Raw genomic sequence first — 27,786 nt, forward strand, 5'->3', positions numbered from 1 at the left:
TTAGCAACTGGTAGTGTTCCTGCCGTGTAGACTACTGTCCATTTCATTAGATGTGAAGTTCTGACAACCAAAGCAAACCCTATGCTCTTCCTATTGTTCAGGCAAGCCTGTGGGAGCTGCTGGGCGGCCCAGCTGTGTGGTCACTGAGCTAATAAACTGCTACCAAGAGCCCTGGCCTTCACCCACTGGGCAGGAGCTCCATACTCCAGGCCTGCCCTTGACTCACTTGGAGTGGTTTTTCTGGCCTCTAAGGATCAATCTATTCATCAAGTCATTAAACAATTTAGTCCGAATGCCAATCTATGGTCCCTTGAGCCAATTCTTTGTCCCTTAGGTCTCTGTCAATTACCCTACCTAGGAGGGACCTTCAGGGATTCAGCCTGAGAAATAATGGGGGCCGGACAAGCACTGATCTAATTCCTAATCCAATGCAGGGTCCCCCTGAGTCTCTCTGAGGCTCAGCTTCTCTTCCTACGGTAGATGTGTAACAGCTTATTTTCTATGCACCCAAATGGATTGCAGAGATGCTCATAGCACAGCCTGCAAACTGGCTTTCGCTTCTCAAATTGTCACCAGTTGGCAAAGAGATAACAAGCTTACACTACAAGATAGCTCAGCTATGTCACTAAACACCCTGCGTGGTTCAACTGACTCCCCTTCTCCTTCCCTCCCTCCCTCCCTCCTTCCCTTCCTATCTCCTTCTCTCTGTCTCCCTCTTTCTCCTTCCCTCCCTTCCTTCCTTCTTTTTGGAGAAGATGGTTTTAATGAAGGAAGGAAGTAGAGTACTGGATTACATCCTGCCACAAGCTCTTTGGGTCACTACGGAAGGGCGATTTGGTTAGGGGCCAACTGAGGTCAGTGTGAAGCAGTGGATGTGATGTCAATGCAGAGTATGGTTAATATCGCTGAAGATAAAAATAGTAGTCCAGTTACTTACCATTCGTTTGAGAATCATGCAGAGATTACACCAATGACCTTCAGTACCTGTGGTAGTACGAGCACACCTGCTTTGTTCGTTCATTCACTCATTTCTTGCTGTGCATCTATTAGATGTCTAGAACCAGGCTACGGTCTAAATGTGGCTCACTGATATTTTTGGAATGAAGAAATGGCAGAGACCTCAATAGCAATTAAATGGCACAAACAGTCTTTCTCAAATTAATGGCATCTTTGCTGTGCAAAGATGGAAAGGAACATTGAATTGTATTAATGATTGTTCTACTACTAGGTGAGAATTCTGAATTCTCTGGCTTAGAAAGGATCTTAGAAAGACATCGATTTCCCAAAGAGATTAATCTGACCCCCAAACCAAGCAGTATGCCCCTGTGGAGAAGAAAAGTCAACAACAATGCAAATCAGGGGTGGAAGAAATGCCATGTGTGGGATAAAAACACAAAGGAGCCTCCAGTGTCAACCATAGTTGTCAGGTAGGTGCCTAATTTTTGTCCTATGCAGGCATATTTAGAGATGGATAGGTGACCACAAACCCTCTTTATGCCTTAAAAAGCTAAAAAATGACTTAATGTTGTCTTTGGCATATACGGTAAGTGTGAAAACAAGCATTGCTCTGTATAAAAGCACATGAGTCCCGTTTGCAGAAAACTCATGGAGACTGGAGCAGGTGCATGGGTTCCCCATGGGCCATCGCATTCCAGGTCAGTGAGCAGAGACCTAGCAGGGTGGAGAGGAGGGATTCTTAGGGACCCAACCACCGAGCTGCAGGGCTTTTATGCTGCATGAGTTGGGAAGCACCAGCCCACCCCAAGCATGACCAGGACCTAGGATGATATCATGTGAGTGGCAGAATTTCGGCTTTACACCTAGTCTACAAGATTTCTTCTTTTAAACGTAAGCACGTACAGCTATAAAATTTCCGCTTAGCACTGATTTGACTTTATCCCACAAGTTTCGGTATGTTGTGTTTTTATTTCATTTGTTTCACGATATATTCTAATTTCCCCTTTGACTCATTGGTGGTTTAAAGGTGTGTTGTTTAATTGCCGTATATTTGTGGATTTTCCAGTTTTCCTTCTGCTGTTGATTTCTAGTTTAATTCCATTGTAATAAGAAAAAGATATATGATTTTACTCTTTTTAAATTTAGGGCTTCCCTGGTGGCGCAGTGGTTGAGAGTCTGCCTGCCGATGCGGGGGACACGGGTTCGTGTCCCAGTCCGGGAAGATCCCACGTGTCACGGAGCTGCTGGGCCCGTGAGCCATGGCCGCTGAGCCTGCACGTCCGGAGCCTGTGCTCCACAACGGGAGAGGCCACAGCAGTGAGAGGCCCGCGTACCGCAAAAAAAAAAAAAAAAATTTATTAACACTTGTTCTGTGGCCAAACATATGATCTTTCCTGGTTAATGTTCCAAGTGCACTTGAGAAAAATGTGTATTCTGTTGTAGTTGGGTGGAGTGTTCTGTACACATCGGTTAGGTCCAAGGGATCTATGGTGTTGTCCAAGTTCTCTATTTCCTTATTGATCTTCTGTCTGATTTTCTATCCACTATTGAAAGTGGGGTATTGAAGTCTCCTACTATTATTGTAGGCTGTTTCTCCCTTCAATCCTGTCAGTTTCCTTATATATATTGGAGTTCTAATATTAGTGTGTAAATGTTTATAATTGTTATATCTTCTTGCTGTCTTGACCCTTTTATCATGATATTATGTCCGTATCTTATAGCAGCTTTTGAGTCTATTTTGTCTAAAATAAGAGCCATCCTCCTCTCTTTTGGTTACTATTTGTATGGAATATCTTTTTTTCATCCTTTCACTTTTAACTTATGCATGTCGCTAGGTCTAAAGTGGGACTCTTACAGGCAGCATATAGTTGAACCTTGATTTTTTAATCCTGTCAATCTGTGTTTTTTGATTGGAGAGTCTAATATATTTAATTATCAATAGGGAAGCACTTACTTTTGCCATCTTGTTTCCCGTATGTCTTATATCATTATTTTGTCCCTCATTTCCTCCATTACTACTTTCCTTTGAGTTGAGTTGATATTTTTGTGTTGACACATTTTGATTCCCTCCTCATTTCTTTTTGGGTATTTTCTATGGATATTTTCTTTGTGGTTACCACGGGGGTTACAGATAACATCCTAAAATCATGATGATCTGTCTTAAACTTTTACCAACTTAACTGCATACAAAAACTACTGATTTACAGCTCTGCATCTCCATTTGTTATTTTTTTTATTTTTTATTTTTTGCGGTATGCAGGCCTCTCACTGTTGTGGCCTCTCCTGCTGCGGAGCACAGGCTCTGGACGCGCAGGCTCAGCGGCCACGGCCCACGGGCCCAGCCGCTCCGCGGCATGCGGGATCCTCCTGGACCGGGGCACAAACCCGTGTCCCCTGCATCGGCAGGCAGACTCCCAACCACTGCGCCACCAGGGAAGCCCTCTCCATTTGTTATTGATGTCACAGATTACATCTTTATATATTACATACCCATTAACATAGATTTATAATTATATCTTAAGCATTTGTCTTTTAAATCCTGTAGAAAATAAAAAGTGAGGTTACAAAGCAAAATTACAATAATAGTTTTATATTTGTGTGCATGTATTTACCTTTGCTGGAGCACTTTATATTTTCATGTGGCTTTGACTTACTATCTAGCAGCCTTTCATTTCAACTTGGACTCCCTTTAGCATTTCTTGCAGGGCACATCTAGTGGTAATGAACTCCCCCAGATTTTGTATAAGAATGTCTTAAATTTCTCCCTTATTTTTGAAGAACACTATTTGCCAGATGTAGAGTTAGCGGGTGACAATTGTTTTTGTTCGTTCAGCACTTTCAACACATCATTCCATTCCCTTCTGGCTGCTGAGAAAGCTGCTCATCTCATTGGGGAGCCCTTGTGTATGATGAGTTGCTTTTCTCTTTCTGCTTTCAAGATTCATGCTTTGTCTTTGACAGGTTTGATTATAATGTGTCTCAGTGTAGGTCTCCTTGTGTTTATCCTACTTATAGTTCATTGAGCTTTTTGCATTGTATATCATGTCTTTCCTCAAACTGTGTTAAGTTTTTAGCCATTATTTCTTCAAATATATTGCTCTGTCCCACTGTCTCTCCTCCTCCTGGAATTCCCATTGTGTGCACACTGGTCGCTTGATGGTGTCCCGTAAGTCCCTTAGTCTCTGCTCACTTTTGTTCTTTCTTCTTTTTGCTCCTCAAACTCAATAATTTCAAATGTCTTTAAGTGTGCTGATGCTTTCTTCTTCCTGTTTGAGTCTGCTGGTGAACCCCTCTAGTGAATTTTTCAATTCAGTTATTGTAATTTTCATCTTCAGAATTAATTTAAAAAAATAATTCCCATCTTTGTTAATATTATTTTGTCACACAGTGTTTTCCTGATTTCCTTTAGCTCTTTGCCTATGTTTTCCTTTAGCTCTTTTGAACATATTTGACAGTTGTTTTAAAGTCTTTTTCTAGTAAGTCTCATGCCTGTGTTTCTTCATGGACTATTTGTGGAGATTTTGTTCCTTTGAATGGGTCACATTTCCCTGTTTCTTTGCATGCCTTATGACCTTTTCTTGAAAACTGTGCATTTGAAAGAACAGCCACCTCTCCCAGTGCTTGCACACCGCTGTGCAAGACCTTGAAATGGTGGGCCCATGAGTCTTAAGACCAGCCCAGGCCTTTTCAGGTTTAACTGGGCATGATTCCTGTCTGAGCCTGTGTATAGGTTTAATTTTTGGTTTTGTTTTTTTTAATCCTGCCCCCCCACCCCGCAACTGCTTTTAAATGTCTTCCCAAAGAGTCTCATTCCAGCTTCTTCTCAGAGTCTTAAATGCTCTATTGTCTTCCTCTGCTTGTAATCTCTTTCTCTGCACGGGTCTGCAATCAGCTTGTACTTTTCACGTGTTTCAGTGCCTTCTGTGGCTTCTAGCCCAGGACCCAAACTATGCCAATGTTTCCATCTAAACTTTGAGTCAGGCAAGACAGCAACCAATCCCTCAGGCAACCCAGACAGGCCAGCATGTTGCAAACAAGTTCCAGTCTGTTCCTTCCTCCCAAGAGAAGGAGGTGGGAAGTAGACTAATTCCTTCCAACCACATCATGCAGGGGAGTAGGTGGGGCAAGAGTGAGTAAAAATGTCACAAAATCTCCTATCATTTTTAATGTAACTTATTTCTTGATTGGACATTCACTTGTTTGCTGTAGATGTCTGACGGGTTTCTGTAGTTGATTATTTGATGTTTCTGTTGGGCGATGAGGACCTGAAACTTCCAACATCTTGCTGATGTCACTCTGATTATTTATTTTTCCTAGTATTTTTTTCTCTCTGTACTTCACATTGCTTAGTTTCTGTTGACTTATCTTCTAGGTTCTTTGACTCCTTTGTCATCTACATTCTGCTAGAGTCCCTCCAGAGAATTTTTTTTTTTTTTTGCCACATCATACAGCTTGTGGGATCAAACCCAGGCCACCACAGTGAAAGCGCTGAATCCTAACCACTGGAATACCATGGGATTCCCTAGAGAATTATTTTTAAAGTTCAGATGTTCAGTTCTAAGTATTTTATCTGGTTCTGTGTGTAGTTTGTTTCTCTGGTGAGAACTCATGTCGTTTTAATCATTTCAAGTGGGTTTTTCTTTACCTTGTGGAGCACAGTTATGAGAACTGCTTTAAAGTCTTTGTGGGACAATTCCAACATCTAGGCCATCTCGGGATTGACGTGTGTTGTCTTTTTTCACCTTAGTGTTCACATGTTCATGGTCTTTTGTATGTCGGTAATTTTGGATTGTATCATGGACACTGTGAATATTATGTTGCCTGGACCGAGTTTTGTTGAATTATCTGGAGAATGTTGATGGTTTTGTTTTAGCAAGTAATCAACCTGCTTACGTTGAGACTATAAGCTGTCTTGATCTTGTGTTAGTGGTGCTTAAATTCCCAGTTTACTTCCCAAAGCCTTTACCATGTTGGTTTGAGCCTGTCCCACTTGTGAACCTAAGCTGTGTAGGTTTATACCTAGAATTAGGGGAGCACCTCATTCCTTCTCTGCTCTGGGATTCTCCTCTCCAGCCCCAGGGAATCCTTTTCCTGGTTAGAGAGATGTTCTTCTTGGCCTCAAATTTTCTTTTGCCAGTCACACCATGGCAACCACTGCACTGCTGCACAGTTGGGCCTGCCTTTGGGGCATATGTCCCGTGCTTAGGACAGAGATCCCAGCAATTGTTTCCTAATGTCCCACAATCTCAGAAACTCATGGGCAGATGCTTCTCCACATTCTGATGCCTTACCACAATCCGTCTGCTTTTGTTTAATGTCAGCATCCTCAAGCCATTGTTTTTCACCTTTTGTCCAGAGATGTTAGTTGAAGTCAGTGGGAGGGATGGGCGGCTCATGGGGACACAGTGGGGCTGGGACTCTCTGACCCTTACTGGGACTTTGACTCTGGAAAAGCTACTTACATCTCCATGCCTTGGACTCCTTACTTGTAAATGGGTAGCAGCAACAGTTTACCTCATTTTTAATTCTGGGCATTGTTTTTTGAGGACAAAATGTGCTTATGGGCATTAAGCACTAGAAACAAATAGTAAGTGCTCAGTAAACATGACTGGGTTATTACTATTAATGTATTTCCTATAAGAGTGAACACTTTGGGTTAGGATTACTGGAATAAAAAAATTAAGAATTAAGAAGTCAGAGGTTCGGTGGGTTGGCTATCTGGATGCTGATGCTTGAAGGAGGTTAAAAAGGAAGGAGGACATTTAGAAGAGCAAAGTCTTCCACACCAATCCTACAGCCACTGGAATTAAACTCTTGTCAAGTGATTCATACGGCAGCCATCGAAACAGAGTCACAAGGACGGTTAAGGCAGCTTTCAGGGTGCTTTTTATAAAGTACCACATTAAACGAGAATGGAGACTATATGACAAATGAGGAAATAATCACTGATACAGAACATCACTTTCCAATGAAACGATCCAATCCCTTCATCCCTTTTTATCAAATTATAGGGGGGAGGATGAAACTAAGATTCTAATTCATCCTCTAGTAATATTGCTCCCTCTGTTTGCTCCCCCTGCCAGACGGCTGAAAAAGAACATGCGACCCACTGAAGATCTTGACTCGGTCATCCAGAGACTGTCGGTGTTTGGGCCGATCAAGTCAGTGAGCCTGTGTGGACGGCAAAGTGCAGTAGTGGTTTTCGAACACACGGTCTCAGCCTGCAGCACTGTGAATGCCTTTCAGAGCAGAACGCCGGGCACAATGTTTCAGTGTGCCTGGCAACAGCGATTCATAGCGAAAGACGTAAGACTCCCCACTACCAAAAACCTACGTAAATTCTCAAAGCTGGTTTCACATCATTTGTTTTACATCAGGGCTCTAGTGAAGTATAATTATCAGAACTGGTATTTTAGCACTGAAGAAAGGCACAGCGAGGTTTACTTAGTTCAGGAATTGGAAAGCAGAAATAGTAGCACATCCCTTCCTTGGAAACGTTTAGCTTTGATGTGACGGCCATCACAGCTTTGCTTTTTTGGACAGGAAGCTCACGACGGCGTTCATGCACTCATCTGACAGCCACCTCTCCCGCAGGACGTTGCTTTCTTCAGCATTAATCGCGTGCAACTTTTCTTTCTCCGTATTTCTGATGACCTGTTTTGAAATTCTCATGGCCTGAAAAAACAAAACCAACAGTGAGGTTAAGAGGCATTCTAAGAGGAGTAAGATTATTCTAGAATTCTGAGGCTTGTTTCTCTGTCGTTCATTTGATCCTGTGACACCTTAAGAAACGTGTAGATAAGACGCTGTTCCTCAAACGTTCGTGTGTGCACACATCCTCCCAGCAGGTCTGAGGCAGGGCTTGTGATCACACATTTCTACGAAGCTGTAGATAGAAACCAAAGCTTCTGGCTCCAGGACATTTTGAGCAGTGAGAACATGAGAAAATCAGTCACCAGCTACATATAAAAATGAGTGCTGTGTGGTCAGAATCTCCTCACAGTTAACCTGTCTGGCTGCTCACCTGGATTCAAGGAGCAAAGTGCTGGTGAAGGTTGCCTATCAACCTCCTCCAAGTGGTGCCCAGAGAGAACCGCCCCTCGGTCTCCACAGCACAGGAGTGGGACGCCTATTTGATCAGTTTTGTAAAAGTCAGTATTTCTAACATTATTAGGCTTACTTTTAATCTCAGATTTAGATGTGCTCAGAGCCAGCTGTCTTGTTTTTTAAATTGCTTATTCTCTTAAGGCAAACAGATGATTTCCATGGTTCTTACAAGCAAAACAAAACAAACAAGAAAACGAATACGAACATTTGGGGGGAGCTTTGAATATGCTTTCAGCCTGACCCAAACTTCTTTCTGAAAAGTGCTGTCGGGAAAAACTTCAGTAACAAGTCCTTGGGTACATGCTTCCCGGGCTGTTAACTTCTTCCCAAAAACGAGCATCTCTGTTGCCTGAAATGAAAAGCAGGATTGAGACGTTACCACAGTGAAACAAGGCTCAGCTAACTTCAGAATGAACTGCTTCCAGCAGACACAGGGACATCTCCTTCTGGCCGCTGAGGCTGCCAGTATTTCTCATTAAGGGGGAAACTGATGGTGCCACAGGCAATGGTTTGCCAGCTTTGTGCTGACACCATTGGGCTTTCTGGACAGTTTGTAGAGGTTGCTGCTTCTGTGTTTGTCTACGACGCGGAGCAAAGAGAGCTGGGAGCCTGGGGCAGAAAGGCTGCGAGGCAGGTGTTGATTCTACGACACACGGCAGCAATGAGTTCCTGTTTTAGACACTATAAACAATCATAAAACGAAAAGAAAAATCACCGTCATAGGAAATGCCAACCAACATTTAGGCACACCAACTGTCAAAATTCCCTTCCCCGGGGACCTCCCTGGTGGTCCAGTGGGTAAGACTCCATGCTCCCAATGCAGGGGGTCTGGGTTTGATCCCTGGTTGGGGAACTAGATCCCACACGCCTCAATTAAGAGTCTGCATGCTGCAACTAAAGATCCCACGTGCTGCAACTGAGACGCGGCGCAGCCAAAATAAATAAATAAAATAAATAAATACATACATATATATATATATATATATTTTAAAATTCCTTTCCCTGGAAATTCACACAGTGGTCTGGCTCTGACAGTTTTCTTTACCTGCCCAGGTACTCCAATGAGCTCCACTTAACTGAAGGAGAGTGAGGGAGACTGATGTTCAGTTTCTAACAATACTGGGGGCACCAAGTGGATTTCCTTTCCCATGTCTGCAATTTCTCTTCCAGAAAAGGAAAGACGGTTTCAGAGTCAAATGTTCTAAGCCTTAGGGTTGGGTCTGCCCAAATTTTCAAAGTTCAAAGCTGTATAAGAATTCAGGGCACGTGACTGAAGAAAGAGATTTAAAAAGGGAATTCCTTGGTGGCCTAATGGTTAGGATTTCAGGCTCTCACTGCCGTGGCCGGGGTTCAGTCCCCAGTCGGGGAACTGAGATCCTGCAAGCCGCATGGCATGTCCAGAAACAAAAGAAAAGAGATTTTAAAAATATACATTTTTTTCAATGAAAACCTAATAGCAACGAACAGAGGCTCAATTCCCACTCCCCCCCTTTCAGATCCTGAAGGATGTCTGCTAAGCCTCTCCCTACCCCCGGCTCTCGGGCTTGTCATGATGCCCTTGGGGTCCTGCCCACCAAGGGTGGGCACCTAGGTTTCCATAACTGCAGGGACAGACCTGAGCGGCCAGTGGGCCCCTTGGAGCCTTGCTGCCCTGTGGGACAGTCTGGAGGAAAGGCTGTGGGGGCCGGGAACGGCGCTGGGAGCACGGGGCACCCAGCTGAGAGTCACCCCCAGTTTGGGGACAGAGCGTCTAAATTTCCCTGCGGACCAGACGCTTCCCACAGCCTGGTTCCTCTATGTTTAAAACTCTTGGAGTTGGGTAGCAAATAATTCGCTTCCGTCTGCTGCCTCTACTATAGAGGGAAAGAACAGAGAGTGTGGGGTTACTTTTGGAATGGAGATGACATTACCTTTCGTTTTAAGGTTTCCAAAAATTACCTTGCTTGGGCCCATTATCTTCGGAAAAGTGTAAGAGGAGCATCCTTCTGGACTCTGGCCTAGGTGACTGAATGGAGTATGAAATGTTGCCTTTTTGAAGAGAGAGAAAAAAAAAAGAAAATCATCTTTTCACATGTGATTTCAAAAAAATCACTATTTGTTTCTATCCTCCTTACAATACTTAACTGAAGAACTTTAAAAAAAATCAGGGTTACTGTATTATTACACAGGCAGACCTCCTCTTATCGTGCTTTGCTTTATCGTGCTTCGCAGATACCGCATTTTTATTTTTTCTTTACAAATGGAAGGTTTGGGGCAACCCCAAGTCAAGCAAGTCTGCCGGAGCCATTTTCCCAACAGCGTTACTTTAAATTAAAGGTGTTCTAAAATGTCTGATGGTTTTCTTAGACATAATGCTATTGCATGCTTAACAGACTACAGTAAATGTAAACATAACATTTATATGTGCTGGGAAACCAAAAAAGTCCCGTGACTCGCTTTATTGTGATATCTGCTTTACTGCGGTGGCCTGGAACCAAACCCACAATCTCTCTGAGGTCTGCCTGTATACACACAAAATCCACTCTTGACGTACGCGGTTTGATGAGTTTTAAACAAATGTATACAGTTACGTAGCCACTACCATGACCAAGGTACAGAATAGTTCCATCACCCCCCACGCCAAGGTGTCCTCACGCCCCTTCTGCAGTCAGTCTGTCTCTCACCCTCAAGCAACCACGGATGTTTTGTTCCTACAGTTTTGCCTTTTCTAGAATGCATATAAATGGAATCACACGTTCTGTAGCCTCTTCTCCTTTGGTGGGTTTCTGTCCTTAGCAGAAGGCTCGAGTCACCACGCTGTTACTGCACATCTTAGGGTCTGTTCCTTCTTATTTCTGAGAAGTATTCCATTGTACGGATGTGTCATAATTCGCTTAGCCATTCACCCGTTGGAGCCACTGTGGTATTTCCAGTGTTCTGGATGTTATAAATAAGGTTATGATGGAGGTGTATTTTCAACTCTCTTGGGTAAATGCCCAGGCATGCAGCTGCTGGGCTGTGTGGTTCATGTGTGCTGTAACTTTCTCAGACGTTGCCAGACTATTTTCCGAGGTGCAGCAGGAGTTCCAACCACTCTGTTCCCCCTAAACCTGTCGTTGTCCTTAGTCTTTTCAATTTTACCCACTCTAGTAGGTGTGTTGTGGTGTCTCGGTGTTGTTGTTGTTTTTTTTTTGTGGTACGTGGGCCTCCCACCATTGTGGCCTCTCCCGTTGCGGAGCACAGGCTCCAGACGTGCAGGCTCAGCAGCCATGGCTGATGGGACCAGCCGCTCCGCGGCATGTGGGATCTTCCCGGACCGGGGCACGAACCTGTGTCCCCCACATTGGCAGGTGGACTCTCAACCACTGCGCCACCAGGGAAGCCCTTGGTGTGGTTTTAATCTGCTGTTCCCTAATGACTAATGATGTTGAGCATCTTTTCGTGTGTTTATCAGCCATTTGCATACCTTCTTTGGTGAAGTAGCTTGCAATACTTTGCCCACTATTTTTAAGTTGTATTGTTTGTCTTTTTTAAAAAAATTAATTAATTAATTTATGGCTGCATTGGGTCTTCGTTGCTGCACACGGGCTTTCTCTAGTTGCGGCGAGTGGGGGCTACTCTTCGTTGCGATGCACGAGCTTCTCATTGCGGTGGCTTCCCTTGTTGTGGAGCATGGGTTCTAGGCACGTGGGCTTCAGTAGTTGTGGCATGAGGGCTCAGTAGTTGTGGCTTGCGGGCTCTAGAGCGCAGGCTCAGTAGTTGTGGCGCACGGGCTTAGCTGCTCCTCGGCATGTGGGATCTTCCCGGACCATGGCTCGAACCCGTGTCCCCTGCATTGGCAGGCAGATTCTTAACCCCTGCACCACCAGGGAAGTCCCTACAAGTCCTTTCCTTAATGGTGTCTTTCTCACGTGTTTTTAAGAGCCATTTATACTTTCTTTTCTGTGGGCTATTCATTCCTCTCTGTCGTGTATTTTTATATTAATTTGTTGATCCATCACTTTATAGACACATTTTAAAAAATATATTAGTTTAGCCTGTATTGTGAGTTGAAAAATTACTTCCTCAATCTGCCATTTGTCTTGATTTTGCCCAGAGGTTTTTTGATTGGTTTTAAATACCAGAAACTACTTTAATGTTGGTTATTTAGACTACAGAGTCATTTGTAGTTTTTTTCTAGATGTCAGAAATAGTTTTGTGTGTTTCTTGATGAATGAAAAGTTCTTATGGAAGGAAATTAACTTATAATCAACAATTCCATAAACAGCATATGTAGACTTCATTTCCCATAATCAGGTATGGAGGGTTTTTTTTTAATGAATATTGCTAGAAAATATAAACATATAATGTACAAAGCATACAAATTAAAATAATAAAAGTATAAAGTAAACAGTTATTAATGTCACCTGTCTTCTCTTTTCCCCCCAAAAGAAAGCGTATTGGAGAAAATGTGCTGAGAAGTCACAGCCTAAGGAACGTGACCAGAAAACTGAAAGAAGCAGCCGACCTTGGTAAGAGCCACAAACAGGTGCGTGGAAAGCTGATAATAAGCAGCATTTAATTCACTTATAAACATTATTATAAGCAATGGAGCAGTAGATGTAGTTAAGGGTTAGATGCTGGCCTCAGGCTGCCTGGTGACACTAGAGCTTCTTAACTTCTCTGTGCCATGGTTTTCTCATCTGTGAAATGGGATGAGGGCACCTGCCTCGCAGGGCAGTTAACGTGGGCATTTACTGAACACATATAATGTGCATCAGCAGAGTGCCTCCTAGATACTGAGCGCTCAAAGATCTATTACTGTTATGATTTCTGCCTTTTTATTAACTCAAAGAGGAAATGTACTGTTTGCTGACAGAGAAGCTAATAGGCAGAGGCACTACTTATTGCCCATAATAGAGAATAACTTGGTTATATGGGTTAAATGTTAACCCACATTTAATATGGTATCTATTCATGAAGCCAGGGATGAGAAACCCTGTAAAATGAATTCCTCTCCACAGCTTCTTTCTTCTGTGTCTTTGCCTGATTTTAAATTGAGCCCTGGTGTAACTCAGTTGGGTGAGCTCTCAGCAGTGGTCACTGTTTGTCAAATATTTTGCTTTGGGCCCAACCTTTTAGCACACATAACATATACGCATTTCCCTCTGATTTCCATTTGAATTCAAATTGTATCGTAAGATGGGAGTCCTAGAAATCTTTAAAAAGATGATGTACATGACAATCATTTGGAATCCAGTGGGAGAATCGGGAAGAGATTCAAATATGATGATACTCCAAGTACTGAAGAATGAGGCCCCCAAGTTCAGGCCAGGAACTCCTGATCCCACCCTGCTCAAAGCAGGTCAATTAACTGGTCATTTAACACATAGAACGTGACCGAAGACTGTTAATTTCTGCCTTTGAGCAGAGACTTCCACCTACAAAGGTTAGGTAGCCTAGCGTCTAGACTTCCATTTGCTATTTTTATGGGAAAATTAGATCTGACAATATGCCCAACCTCACTGAAAGGAATCCAGTAAAAGGTGAGCCACAGGGTTAAGGACCCTCATGTACGGCCCCATCAGTGGAGAAAACACCTGCAAACAAAGCCAGGAATCTCTTCAGCGGTAAAAACCAAGCGTTCCCTGCAAGGCTGTATGTACATTAGCAAACTGTTCTGCCACAAAAGCAAAGTCACTCTAAGAACCTGATAACCCTAAGAGGTGGTTATTAGTTCTACAGTAAACGTTCTAAGATAAACGTTCATCACATTTTTGTTTATAAGGATAAAAACTGGAAATATTCTAGGGTTCCAGTGTCAGGGACTGGTTAAATTAGATAAGTTAAATAACCCAAATGTTAGCACTGCTTATCTGAGTGGTGAGATAAGGAGTGACTTTTAAATTAACTCTTTTCTTTGTACTTTTCCATATTTTCCAAAATTTTATTTTCTACTATGACATATATTATGACTGTAGTAGGAAGAAAAATTAAAATCTATATAACTCAATGGTGAACACGACTCCTCTGAGCTTTGGTTTTCTTATCTGCAAAGGAGGGAGTGAAAGTGGAATAACGCCTGAAAGTTCTTCCTTATTCTGGATTTATAAATTCCAGGATTCATTTACTTGGGAAAACTGATCAAATAACTCACTTGCATAACCTCCCAAACAGCTATTTTTTGCCCCCTGCTAACAAGCTTTGAAGGTTCCTGACTATTTTAGAGTAAAAATGAACAAGTGTGTGTAACAGGATTAGAGCACAGAGCCAAAAGAGCTGGGGCAAAATGTTCACAACAATATTCGTGTTTAGGAAAATTCAAGTTAATAGTAAAGGAAAAAAAAAAGCGTCATCTTAGACTAATTCTTTGGGAAAAATTAAAATTCGGTCCATTCTACCATAAACCATATGTAATCTGTTTACTACTAGCAACAATAAAGGAGAATTCAGAGGATCTCTTTTTAACTTGTATAACTTCATACATTTCCGGGAGCTGACTTACCCTGTCGGTCGCATACACGATATCAAATAGCCCGAGAATGGTGACGGAGATTCCTACAGCTGGTCCATTTACCACTGCAACGAGAGGCTTCGGAAAATCTATAAAACAGTCGACAAAATCCCTACAGACGTGGAAATATAAAAGCATGTTTAAATATGCCAAAGTAGCATCACTGAAGTATGCAGGCGAGACAGGGTGAGTCTGGAACGTGCTTTTCTGGCCAGGCTGGTGAATTTCCCATCGCCCGGCAGTGCCTCTCCCTGCCACCTCCCTGGCCTCTCGCACCAGGTTCCTCCCATCTGAACGGCACTTGAGGGAAACTCGCAGAGTCCCACAGGTCAGCCTTGGTTCAAATCTTGTGTTCTAGGCATTCGGTCAGGGACGTAAGCCAGCTGTAGACTCAGAGGCGAGGGTGGCCGCCAGCACGTGCTGCGGTATCCCAGCTCAGTGGGCACCAGAGACGCAGCGGGGACTAATGAGGCGGGAGGAGACGCCTTCACGCCCTCTGTGTCTTCTGAGACCATTTCAAGTCTCCTATGAGCAGCGATCATGGCAGTCACGCCTTCCTCTGGCCAGAGGAGAAGTTGCTAAACTCCTCTGCCTCAATATGGGAGAATTTAATTGGTAGCGGTAGTTGACTTGTATGCTTTCCAATCAAATGTGGTGTAGGGAGGCCAGGAGAACGGCTAACAGAAGCTACAGTGATGGAGCAAATGCCCCCTACTGATAGAAGCTTGGAGAAATATGCTTGCCTAAAGTCACAGCCGATTACACAGGACCTAAGAAGTATTTATTTTACTTTGGCACAGCTGAAGACCCCACACCGATAAGGGTAAGCCCCCCGGGATGAGACAGACGTGCTCTCACCTCAGTAAAACGGCCCCGCTTCTGGCTTTCTCCTCCACTCCACCAGGGGGAATATCCGTGAAGTTGGTCAGATCATTCCCACTACAGTAATAGTCCCCATTGCCTGTAAACAAAATCCATGGACCCAGCACTCACTCACTCTGCAGTAGTCACTGGGCATCTTGTATGTGCCAGGCTCTGTACCAAGCTCTGGAAATACACTGGTGGACCAGCTGGGGTCCTGCCCTAATTGACAGACCAGGGAGTCAGCTGGACCTTGATTTAAAGACACATGAATAACTGTAGGCAATGCAACTATGATGATGCAAAGGGACACGAGGACAGGACAGCAGGCAATGGGGCTCTGCTCTCACCTGGGGGTTCAGGGAGGGACTTTGCTAAGGCGGGAATGACTGGACTGAGATCTGAAGGACACGGGCAGGGGTAGATGGAAAGAGGGTGGGGGGAATATTCTCCAGCGGTGACAGCATGTGCAAAGGCTCTGGGGAGGGGGGGACCCAGCATAGCATGGGCTGAGAGAAACAGATGCCTTTAATTTTCTTTTTTCAGTCCAGACAGATAAATTAGAAAACAGAATTTAGGAAACCTATATAACATGAATTAGAGAGGCAAGTTTAATTGATATAATTGTAACTCTATACCTTAAAAATCAAGAATGAACTTTTAATTTTTAAAAATTTCTTTTTTATTTAAAACATTTTTTCATTACTATTATTTTTTTGGCTGCACCGTGTGGCATGCGGGATCTTAGTTCCCCGACCAGGGATCGAACCGGTGCCCCCTGCACTGGGGACACGGAATCTTAGCCACTGGACCACCAGGGAAGTCCCTGAACTTACTTTTTAAGTGTTCCTGGATGATATAAAATATTGGCCATTTTGTTGATTCTTAATCTTCAAGGCAGAGATTTCAATATATAGCTAATATACACGAAATTTTAATAGATTCTAAAAAAGTAAAATTGGTAAAACCAATCATTTCTGATTATAATACAATAAACTAGGAATTGATAACAGAAATGGAAAACCAAAAAAAAAAATCCTTTCTGGAAATTAAAGGACCTACTATTACAACGTTTAGATCAAACAGGAACTAGAAAATGAACATGAAGAATATACAGAAGATCACTATAGGAAAAGCACTATTTATCAAAACCTAACCTTTCAGTTTCCTCACCTGTAAGATACGAGTAATAACAGGGCCTAACCTCACAGGGTTAGTGCAAGAAAGCTTAGAAAAGTGAAGAATCAAAACGCTATCAGATGAATTAAAATGCTTAGACCAGTGCTCAGCAAACAGGAAGTATGATAGAAACGTTAGCCATTATTACCATTATTACGAAACCCAGCAACTTCACTTCTAAGAATATAGCCTTTGGATTTTGCACATTCGCTGCAAGACGTATGTCCAAGGATACCCTTGCAGCATGATTTTAATAGCAACAGACTAAGTACGGTCTACCCATTCATCAATACAGGAATGATGAAATAAATTATGGAATCCCAAAACTTTCATACTTTGTAGTCCTGCAGAGAAAAACTTAGATGTATACGTGCTGACAGAGAACAATTTTTCGGGATATGCTGTGAGGAGAAGGTGGGTATAGTATGTATGTACTATATGCTTCCTTTTCTGTTTACAAGAGGCGGGGTACACACACATAGGCAGTTTCTGGAAGGCTCAAGAAAAGCTGAGTTTTTCTAGGAAGCAAGACTGGGGTTCCAAGGAGAGTGAGATTTAGTTTGTTATATGCCACTTCACAATCTTTGGATTTTTTAAAAAAACATGTGCCTGTATTATACTTTTAGTTAAAAATTTTTTTATGTATATGTATAGCTGACTGACTTCGTTATAGAACAGAAACTAACACACCATTGTAAAGCAATTATACTCCAATAAAGATGTTAAAAAAATTTTTTTTAATTAAAAAACCAGAAAACATTCTTCTCCTGTATCAAGCCAACACCACCTCTAGACTGATTTTGTTGCCTCCATTCTCCGAGGTGTATTTGTGAAATACAAGGGCCATGCTCAACTCTTCCCTTTCCTTCACCCCCTCTCATCAGCTGTTAGGTATCTCTCTTTCTCCTCATCTCCCTTTTTTACTGAAAGATCTCTGATATCTCTATACAATATTATATATTTTACAAATTTTAATGAAAATTAAAAGAAAATAAAATCACTCTGGGAATTCCCTGGTGGTCTAGTGGTTAGGACTCTGCACTTTCACTGCCAAGGGTGCAGGTTCAATCCCTAGTTGGGGAACTAAGATCCCGCAAGCTGCATGGCGTGGCCAAAAAAGAAAATAAATAAAATAAAATCAGTCCTGCTTCCACTGCGTCAACAAACAGTAACAGCTCCCGTCTCCCAAGTACCTGCTGTGAGCCCTGCCCTGCACTGTCTCGTGCCACCACCTCGACCATTCTGTGGGGTTAGGAAGACACTGTCTTCTCCATTCAGGAAGCAGAGGTCGCCCACAGGTAGTGAGGAATGAAGCCCGGACTTAAGCACCAGTTGATCCGAGTCCTGACCCTCAGCTTGCACCACTACACGCAGTGCCCCTTCCAGGTTCAATGACTTCCATTCTCTGAGTTCTCATCAGCCCAGGCCCAGAAGCATGCATATTTTCCACTTATTATCACAGTGCTGATATAATTGCTAATGCTTTTTATTATATCTTAAACATTTGCTATACTGTCGGTTTTTAGGGTTGTAATTTTTAATACTTGTACAGTATATAGTCTACTGGATGTTCTATAATGTGCTTTACTATTCTGTCACGCAGCATATTTACAATGTTTTAACATTTTCACAATTATAAGTAATGCTGCAAAGATTATCTTTCTTGCATAAGACCTTTCCTTTTTCTTGGATAATTTCCCCAAAATAAATTCCCATAAGTGGGATCCTTGTATCAAAGTATATGAACATTTTACATACTGTCAAATGCCCTTTCCTTAGCTACTTACACTTCTTATAGCCATCACGCTGCTGTCAGCAAGGGAGTAGAGGCATTTATTCTACCATAACCTTGTCAAAACTGGGTATAACATGAAATTTTGCTAATTCAGATAAGTATAAAGTGGTATCTCATCATTTTGATTTCTGTTTATTAATCTGGTTGCATTTTCCTTGTTTCTTTTATGCCTGTACTTTCTCATATAAATTATCTGTTCATTTTACTCACCCGTTTATCTAATAGGTCTTAGTACTTTTCTTACCAATTTGTATCTGCTTTTTACGTGACAAAGATATCAATCCTGTGTCTATCGTATTTCTTATGTATTTAAGAATTAGAGTATCTTAGCACTAGGAAAGATATTAGAGCCTATTTACTCAATTTCCTACTTAGATGAAAATCCCCCCAAATAGAAATTTAACTAGAAATCTAAGAAAATGTCTCACCTGTTAAAACAGTTATGGCTGAATCATCCTTGCTTGCAGCCTCAAGTGCAAGTATGATGTCGTGATACATCTGTGTGAAAGGGAGAAGACGAGGAAAAGAAAAAAACTCTGAAAACGGTAACCATCACCCAGGGGCTTCACTAAACATCAGTCTGCAAAGCCCACCCCCTGCAAAGTGCCAAACACTTACGCTGGCTGTATTTATAGAGCCAGAACGAAAGACTGAAAGGTCTTCCATTCCTTTTATGATTACGTGGTGCGTATTCTGTACCAAGTGCTATGTAGAAGATGCTGGGGAACATATCCACGTTTTTCCCCCAAAATGAACAAGTAAGACACAGTCCTTGAGCTTTTGGAATTAATAGACGGGGAGGGACAGCTCTAAAACTGGTGGAAAGTACAAAGCAGCAGAAAGCTCAGAGGAGCTGCCGGTCCTTTTCTAGGGTGGGTACAATGGCACGGGGAGCAGAGAAAGGTTTCCAGGAAGCAGTTTTTTATTTGGGGCGCCAAGACGGCGTGAGCGTGGCAGGCCGCCTGGGAGCGTCACGGAGGGCGAAAGGCTGGGCTCCGTCAGGGCGGCGGCCCAGCATCGCCCATCAGCAGCGTCTCTGCACATCTTGGATGTGGAGCTGTCACAGCCTCCAAGGCATTTAGAACAGGTGCAGTTTCTACCTTAGACGAGGGAGAGAATGGTGAAGAGCGCCGACGTTCATAGATACACATCCTTTACTGCAAAAACAGACGCATGGACTTTACATAATGCATGAATGGAGGTGAAACCGCTTCTACTGAGGGCGGGAATGAGGAAGTCGTTCCATTGTGACTACCGGGATGATGATGTAGCATGACAGGGTGTCTGGGAAGAGCCAGGCTCAAGGGATGGATAGATCATGGCTTCAACTTAGATCTTCCTGGTTATTAGTCATGTGAGTTGGAGTAAATAAGTACTTAACCTAATTATTTTATTGTTAGGTAGCAATAGTGGTAGGCTCCTTGTGGGAATTAAACCTCTGTGTGGAAAGTACTGACACACACGCGCCACTCTGTAAAGAGTAGTTATTACTACTACTACCATGGATATATAAAAATGAGTCAGTAGGCTTCCGTGGTGGCGCAGTGGTTGAGAGTCCGCCTGCCGATGAAGGGGACGCGGGTTCGTGCCCCGGTCCGGGAAGATCCCACATGCCGCGGAGCGGCTGGGCCCGTGAGCCATGGCCGCTGAGCCTGCGCGTCCGGAGCCTGTGCTCCGCAACGGGAGAGGCCACAACAGTGAGAGGCCCGCGTACCGCAAAAAAAAAAAAAAAAAAAAGAGTCAGGAGAAAAGAAAAAGTTTTGAGACTCAAATGCTTGTTAACTGCATAGTGCATATCCAACTTCATGGAATCCTTATTTGAGACTATTTTAAGGTAGTGCGCTTTTTCTACTACAACAGAGGTGATACGTCCGATGAAAAGGGGTTACGGCCCTTTTGAATTTTACTCCCAGTTCAGCACCAAGTATCCAATTAATTCTCTACTTTTTTCTCAAGGGGAAAGGGCTGAAGTGGCTATTTTTTCCTTAAACTTCGGTTTATTTTTTTTTTAATGATACATGTGTTTGTCTCGGGTGTACAACATAATGATTTAATATTTGTATACATTGTAAAATAACCGCACTAAGCCAACGTCCATCACCACACATCGTTACAATGTTTTTTCTTTGTGATGAGAAATTTTAAGATTTATTGTCTTAGCAACTTTCAGACACGGAAAACAGTATTATAGTCACTGTGCTGTACAGGTGATCCCTGTGACATTTTCATTTTATAACTGGAAGTTTGTACATTTTGACCCCCTTCGCCCCACCCCTCTGACAACTGCCAATCTGCTGTTCTCTGTATTTATAAGCGAGATCATACGGTATCTGCCTTTCTCGAAGCTATTTCGCTTAGCATAATGCCCTCAAGGGCCGTCCACGTTGTCACACATGGCAAGATTTCACAATTTTTTATGGCTGAACAGTGTTCCACTGTGTAGACGCACCATGTTCTCTTTGTCCATCGTCCACTGATGGATGCTTAGGTTGTGGAAGGGGTTATTTCTATTATTGTTCTAGTTCAATGACTGATTCAAAGACTAGCAGTGCCCTTGTGAAGCAGCTCATTTCAAGCAGAGCTGGGTTATGATCTATTTAAGTTCTTCTCTCCTTTTTCCCTCTACTTGTACAAAATAAAGCTCCACGCGAGTAGATTAGTACTCACTCTCAAGTCTAAGTGACATGAAGGTATGTCCAGGGAGCGTCCATGCCAACCTTAGAGAAGCCCTCTGCATCTTCTCTTACTGTGACATGTGTTTCATTTATATTCACATCATTTATCTGTGTTTCCATCATCAGAAAAGCTGCAGTGCCTCTGGGCATGCATAACCTACCCGAAGCTCACAAATTCTAAATAATGAATGTCCCACTCTGCTGTATGAAGTAGCCACAATCATTAATCTTCTGTACGAATCAAACACAAGCTCTCACAGAAACAGGAAGGATGCTGACACACTATAGTTTTTGAGTGAAACAGACAGAGGAAGAAAAGAAAAGCAGGACGGACTCTTAGGGCAGGTCGTGTTACCTGAGTGGTGAGTGCATTTTTTTTGTCGGGCCGGTTCAATGTGATGGTTGTGATGCCATCTTGGGAAGTCACCACCAGGGCGTCACTTCCTGGTTGCTTCCTGTCTGCTGCAGGTGTCACCTGGATGGAGGGCTCAGAAGAAGCACTCAAACTGGACACCAAGTCCACGTAGTTACGCCTGGCGGTTTCCTGCAGAGAGATGACAATTTCAGCCCACGGTCAATGAACAAGCATTCTGAGAAACTTCCTGGCAATGAAGAAAGAACAGAGATTCTGGTTCGGTAGAGGGATCTCAAGATCTAGAAGGCTCATCTGTGATGGCTTAATAATGAGAAGCAACCCCTTCCTCTAGGAGCACAGCAAATGGAGTAAGAGCAGAATGGTAAGTAAATGTACCTTGGGCAGACTGCCAAGAGCACTCCAAGCGTCCCACTTGGCCTTATTGATAAAGTCAAGCACACCGGGTTTGGGCACATTACAAGGTCCTTCGGTGGCCTGTGAAAAGGAGAGGGGCAATTACTGGTCAAACGCCCATGCAAACTGGAGCCTTAAACAGTTAAGACCCGTAAGAAGCACGCGAGCGTGAACGCACCTCCCCCTCCCAAGGCACATAAATTTATTTGAATTTTCTTCTCCCTTCGATGCTGTTGCTAAAAATGCACAAGCAAGAGAAAGAAGCCTGGAGGGACAAAGCACGCCATTGGCTGTTAGTCCCTAAAATGAGTTATAGCTGCCTGTGCGTGAAAATAATCAAGATTAGGGTTTTGGGAAAGTACTGAATACTTTTTAAAAAATCATCATCGTTCATTAGTTTTAGCGATGGTCACATTCTTCATACATGATGAAAATCTTCAAGCAAATAATCTTCAAAGGTAACTCGCCCACAGACATTTTGAACACACAGTGTATTCTGAAAGCCCATTCAAAAGAAACACCCTCCCCAACCCAGTTCCATGGCAGATATCTGATAACTGAGCAACACAGCTGCAGCTGCGTACGAGGGGGCAGGGGTGGGGTCATCAGTGCCGCTGGCCCTTAGGACACTTAACTGAAGGACACGCGAGCAGAAAGCAAAAAGCAACTAAAGTTTCTTTGTTTGAGGGGAGGTGCACTGAGTGTTCTGAGATGAAAAAAATATGCACTCAGTTATTTTCAAGGATGGCAAATTTAAAACTCCATTTAATAACCATGCTTTTCAACTTCGTAATATAACTAGCTGAAGGAGGCTCTGAAAAACAAGGGCAGCAAAGGAGGCTAAGACTCTCCAAAGAAAGAGATAAGACTCACCTCGCAAGAGCTAGCCATCTGAGAAATTAGAGGCAACGCAGGCCATAAGACTGCCCCCCTCCACTTCTGACACCAAGTGCGAGATTTGGGGGCTCCCGAAACCACCCTCGGGTTCAATAATCTGCTAGAATGACTCACAGAATGCACTGAAAGCTGCTGTACTCTTGGTTACTGGTTATTAGGGGGAAAGGATACGGATTAAGGTCAGCAAGGGAGGATGCAGAGGGTGGAATCTGGGAAAGGTGTGTGCGTGACACCCTAGCCCGCCGCCAACCGGCCACTGCGGAGTCAGGACAGCGTACTCTTCCAGTCCCAGACTGATGCGTGACGACACACAGGGTACTGCCCACGAGCGAAGCTCATTCAGGCCTCAGTGTTCAGAGTTTTCACTGGGGCTCCACCACCTCGGCATGATTGAAGTGTAATCGCAGCCCCTACTCTAAATACCATGGTTAGACTCTCCAGGCAAACAGAGACACTTCTATCACTCTTGGTATTTCAAGGGCTTAGAAATTACCTACCAGAAGCCAAGGGCAAAGGTCAGACCTCTTTGGGGGCAAAGTGAAGTTCTTTACTATATACACCAGTATGAAAGTAAGAGAGGCCCATATGCATCACAGGAAGAGAAAAATAGAAAACACACAGGAACCCAGAGGGGCTGACTTCCCAGGACATTTTTCAGACACTGTAACTTAAAAACTTGAGTTTTAAAATTTTGTAATAAAAAATTTCAAACATATACAAAAGTAGAATACTGTCATGAACTCCCAATCTTCGTCACCCAAACTCAGTAACGCTCATTTTTGCCATACTTGCTTCATCCACCCTTTTCTTTCCTTTTTTGTTTCATTATTTGAGAGAATGCCAAACACCATACTATTTTACCCCTAGGTACTCAGTATGCATTCCTAAAAAAGAAACAAAAAAAAAACCAACAAAAAAACATTTTCTTATACAACCATGATGCCATTAAGAATAATTCCTAGGTAACACCTAATACTCAGTTCCTAATCAAATTTCCCCAATTGTCTCAAGACCACTTTTTCAGCTGATTTATTTTAATTAGTGGCCAAATAAGATCTGCACCTTTGGTTGTTATATCTTTTAAGTCTCTTTTACTCTGGAGTGGTCCTGAAGAGTTACTTTTTGCCTTAATAATATTTTGAAGTCTAATATAATAAACTCTCATGTATACACTCTTGGTAGGAAAGGCAGCAACACAATCCCTAAAAGCATTAAGGCTGCATTTTAGTACAACACACAGCACGTCTGTCTGAGGACCTATCTGCTCAAAATGTCTTTATGTCGCACCTTAGGCATTTACCTGCTTATACAGTGCATAGAGTTTTAGCTTCACTTCATTTCCTGGATCCTTCTTCAAGAGTTTCACCTGATTCAGGGCGTTTTCAAAGTCCTTCTGGCTGGCTCTCATTGCTGGGCCACACAAGTGCAGCTGAAGTGCTGGGAAACGGGTGACCTGCAGAGGACTGCAAACAGGCAGGCTGACTGCTAATCGTTCCCAGCCCTTACACGCCAAAATGCTACGTTTCTCCAGAAATAGTTTCCCTATACTTCCCCAGCCACCTGGCTGTGAATGGTTAGTGGTTTCCAAAACTGTCCCGAGATAAGAAATCAGTACAGAAGCTAACGGCAGTCACGGAGCCTTCAAATCAAACAGAGGGAAAGCAGCCAGAAGCCGGGGAGCCGTGGACTTGTGCCCCGGGCAGGAAGTCAGTAGAGGCCTGTGGGATGGAGGACAGCAGGAGTGCTGCGCGGGGTGTGAAGACCGCAGAGCCACTTGCGTACAACTGAAGTGAAAGGAAAGACCCAAAAAGTTGTTTTTAGAAGTGAAGTGGTTTTGATATAAGAATGATGTGAGCTGTGTCAGGTTGACATCTCATCCTCCTGGTTGGTAGCCGCTCGGAGCTCAGCGTCTGAGGGGTCCTGCAGGGGACGTACTGATAAGAGCAGATGAAGTGACTGTATGCAGAGGGGTCATTGAGACTATAAATCCCCAGAGTTTGTGAGGACCGTCCGAGAGTGTCAGTCTGGGCAAGGCTGCCCTCTGCTGATCCAGATAGCTCTCCAAGACCTTGGGGCACTAGCTCCTGCCATGGTAAAGGGGACTCTTCGATCAGCAGTGGTGAACGCCATGTAGCGGCCACCGAAGAATCAGCCTGCCTGGCCACACCAGCAAACTGCTCCAGCATCAGGGGACTTTTACTTGGGGGCTGGCAGCTGGACATCAGCTCTTGGATGGCGAAGTCAAAACTCTCTACTGCCTTATGAAGAGGCATTATCCTGTATGCTACTGGCTTGTGAAATTATTACTATTCCCGCAGTGAACCTGGGTTAAATAGAACAGTGGCAAAGACAATCTCAGTCTCTGAGTTTAATATGCCTGCCCCACCCCCAGACAAAATAAAGATACTGAGACCAAGGGGGTAAAGTACAAATAATTCAGCCATTTGGGTCCCAAGGTCCAGAAACAGCCTCTGCAGTTGAAACTGAGTCCCTGTAAAACCGAGTTTCCTTACCGAGTTTGTGAGTCATCCCTCTGTCCAAAACTTTATTCCCTTTCTTGTCTCCTCTGACCTCAATTCTGGGCTAACTGAGCACTAATCAACCAGAGTCAGATGACTAAAATTGCTGCTGTCGATAACATGGTTTTTGTACTAAAACTGTTATTATAGACATCATTGTTAACGTGCAGACTCAGGTTGTTTCTGCAGAGCAGGACGAGTTCACAGACCCCTGTGCCATGGACCACCTGGCCAGAGAGTTATAAACCAGAGACATGCAATGATTAATAAATGTCACAAGAGGATAATTAATTTCAGCTTCTTTGTTCTTCCCCTCAAAAAAAAAAAAAAAAAAAAAGCCTGTAACAGAAAGATCAATTTGGAGTGTACCTGAGGCTTGTCCTCCCACTGCCTTGCTTAGCGCCCTGCAATAAATCCTTACTTTGCTGCAAACTCCTGCTGTCAGAATCTGGTTTTCTGCCCCTCAGGCACATAAGCCCTTTGCTCAGTCACATAGTCACTGATCAACAAAGTATAAACTTTTATCAGGTCAATTCCTTACTCTGCTCAGCAAACATGTGTGTCCCAGCACACACACAGGTGAAAGGAGGGGAAAATGAAGATGTAAGAAATGTTCAGAGGAGGGCTTCCGTGGTGGCGCAGTGGTTGAGAGTCCCCCTGCCGATGCAGGGGACACGGGTTCGTGCCCCGGTCCGGGAAGATCCCACGTGCCGCGGAGCGGCTGGGCCCGTGAGCCATGGCCGCTGAGCCTGCGCATCCGGAGCCTGTGCTCGGGAGAGGCCACAGCAGTGAGAGGCCCGCGTACCACAGAAAAAAAAAAAAAAGAAATGTTCAGAGCAGAGATGAGCAGTTGCTGGCATTCCAGATAGAGAGCACTTCTTTCTTAGGGAGGTGAAAGACCTACCTGGGGGAAATCTACCTGCCTTGGATGCTAGGCTGTGAAGCCTGCTGAGCAGACATACTCACCCCTAATGCAGACATGTCTAATGAGCCAGGTGCAGAGCAGAGACAGCAAGTGCCACCAGGTAACTAGCTTTTTAAGCACACACAGTAAGCAGAGGGGAGGGGAAAGCATCAATGCACAGCAGTGAGGTCACAAACAAACAACACTGTTGTTTCACAACAAATGACCCTGAGTAATAAAGTTAAAGGCATCAAAGATGATTAAAATAATAGCTACAAATAAAGCCCAAACCTAACAAATGTATCACCTCCTCTGCAATAATGTAACTTTCAAAGAGTAGGTTCAAACCTTGAGTTAGCCTCATTCAGTAAAATCAGCCTTCTATGAGTTTTACATTAAATAATTGAATCCGTTTTTTTTTTTTTTCCCCAAAAAGGGAAAAAACTGCATTTTACATGAATTTGGCACCTGGCAAGTTACAAGCAGAAAATGAAAGGAAAACTTAAAATGTACATAAAGGGCGAAATGTGCAAGTTCTCACAAAATATGGTGCAAACTTATTTATTTTAAAATAGAGTTTTTAAAAAATTACAAAACACGACCGCTTAGTATATAAAATCGGGAAAATCGTAACTCCACCCCCGAAGGTAACCGGCACGTTCCAGGGTTTTCCGCTTGCCGGTGCACAGCCCGGTTCTGGTTTCCACGTGGCCCGGTTGTGCATCCCGCCACCATCACCAGGCAGGACGTTCTCCACGAAGCAGACGGGTCACCCCCACCTGACCTCGGGGCGCGCTCCCACGGCGGGCACGAGCCCGCACGGCCGCTCACGCGACCCCCCCAACTCAGCAAAGCATCTCGGAGCCCGGCGGCGGGGGCGGGCGGGGACGCGCAAGGCGAGACCCAGCTCGGCCGTCCTGACCCTCCGGCCCAGAGGAGGGCGAGCGGGAGAGGGACACCTGACGTCACGCTCTGCTAGAAGCCCGCAAACCCTGCTGCTACCGAGACGCGATAACAGACAGCGCGCCCCCCGCAAGTACGGCGGCGTCCGAGGGCGACCTTGGGCCCGGGCTCGGCACTTACCTGCCGAGAGCGCCCGAGCACCACAGCCGCGCCAGCCTTCCGGCCACTCCTGCCATGGCTGCTCCGGGGCGTGGGCGGGACTGCGGGCCGTGGGGTGGGGGTGGGGACTGACTCCCGGACGGGGCCGGGACACCATAGGTCTGAGCGGGGCCGGGGAGGGGCGGGGCCTGAACGCGATAGGTTGGATAGGGGCCAGGGGCGGGGCCGGAGCCCGGGGAGGGCGGGCTGGGACGGGGCCTGAAGGCGACAGGTGGCGGCGGGGCCAGGGGCGGGGCCCGCGCGGGGGGTGGGGCCGGGAGTGATAGGTTGGGTCGGATCAGCGGCCGGGGCGGGGCCGGGGCGGGGCCGGGGGCGGGAGGCGCGTGGCTCTGCCCTAGGGCCCTGCGGGGTTGGCTGGAGCACCAGCCGACCCCGCTTAGAGGCCGGAGGCGGGGAGGCAGCCGAGGGCGCGTGAAAGGCACGTGTTCGCTCCGCAAAGTGAGCGACTCGAAGACCCGGTAGAGTGGGGGCGTCAGACATTCTCTGTCGAACAGTTTAAATCCAGCTTTTCAGGTCAGTCACCGTCTCA

General features: G+C 44.4%; 2 protein-coding genes across 2 annotated transcripts; one reads left to right on the top strand and one right to left on the bottom strand.

Moving 5' to 3' along the window:
- Positions 1 to 690: 690 nt before the first annotated feature.
- On the top strand, positions 691 to 7,070 carry LOC113631693 (uncharacterized protein C6orf201). The gene is made up of 2 exons (XM_027128267.1): positions 691 to 1,427; positions 7,007 to 7,070. Exons 1-2 carry the CDS (start codon positions 1,210 to 1,212, stop codon positions 7,068 to 7,070), a joined length of 282 nt encoding a protein of 93 aa, XP_026984068.1. The 5' UTR covers positions 691 to 1,209.
- Positions 6,826 to 27,312, bottom strand: ECI2 (enoyl-CoA delta isomerase 2). Its single transcript, XM_027128266.1, has 10 exons — positions 27,219 to 27,312; positions 24,013 to 24,175; positions 21,798 to 21,896; positions 21,402 to 21,590; positions 18,800 to 18,869; positions 15,395 to 15,497; positions 14,528 to 14,648; positions 10,003 to 10,092; positions 8,270 to 8,413; positions 6,826 to 7,632 (listed from the first exon to the last, which is right to left on the bottom strand). Exons 1-10 carry the CDS (start codon positions 27,272 to 27,274, stop codon positions 7,477 to 7,479), a joined length of 1,191 nt encoding a protein of 396 aa, XP_026984067.1. The 5' UTR covers positions 27,275 to 27,312; the 3' UTR covers positions 6,826 to 7,476.
- Between the last annotated feature and the right edge of the window lie 474 nt (positions 27,313 to 27,786).

The sequence above is a fragment of the Aethalodelphis obliquidens genome, unplaced genomic scaffold, assembly GCF_003676395.1.
Source record: "Aethalodelphis obliquidens isolate GAN/ISIS:26980383/991018 unplaced genomic scaffold, ASM367639v1 scaffold34, whole genome shotgun sequence".
Classification (NCBI taxonomy): Eukaryota; Metazoa; Chordata; class Mammalia; order Artiodactyla; family Delphinidae; genus Aethalodelphis; species Aethalodelphis obliquidens.

Bases quoted from the DNA above. Each gene is read 5' to 3' on its own strand.
- LOC113631693 (XM_027128267.1), top strand. From the start codon at position 1,210: ATGATTGTTCTACTACTAGGTGAGAATTCTGAATTCTCTGGCTTAGAA. The intron at 1,428-7,006 runs GTAGGTGCCTAA...TTCATCCTCTAG, and splicing joins GTGTCAACCATAGTTGTCAG to TAATATTGCTCCCTCTGTTT.
- ECI2 (XM_027128266.1), bottom strand. From the start codon at position 27,274: ATGGCAGGAGTGGCCGGAAGGCTGGCGCGGCTGTGGTGCTCGGGCGCT. The intron at 10,093-14,527 runs GTAAGTCAGCTC...CTCTTCAAAAAG, and splicing joins TCGTGTATGCGACCGACAGG to GCAACATTTCATACTCCATT. The intron at 8,414-10,002 runs GTAATTTTTGGA...TTTTCATTTCAG, and splicing joins AGATAATGGGCCCAAGCAAG to GCAACAGAGATGCTCGTTTT.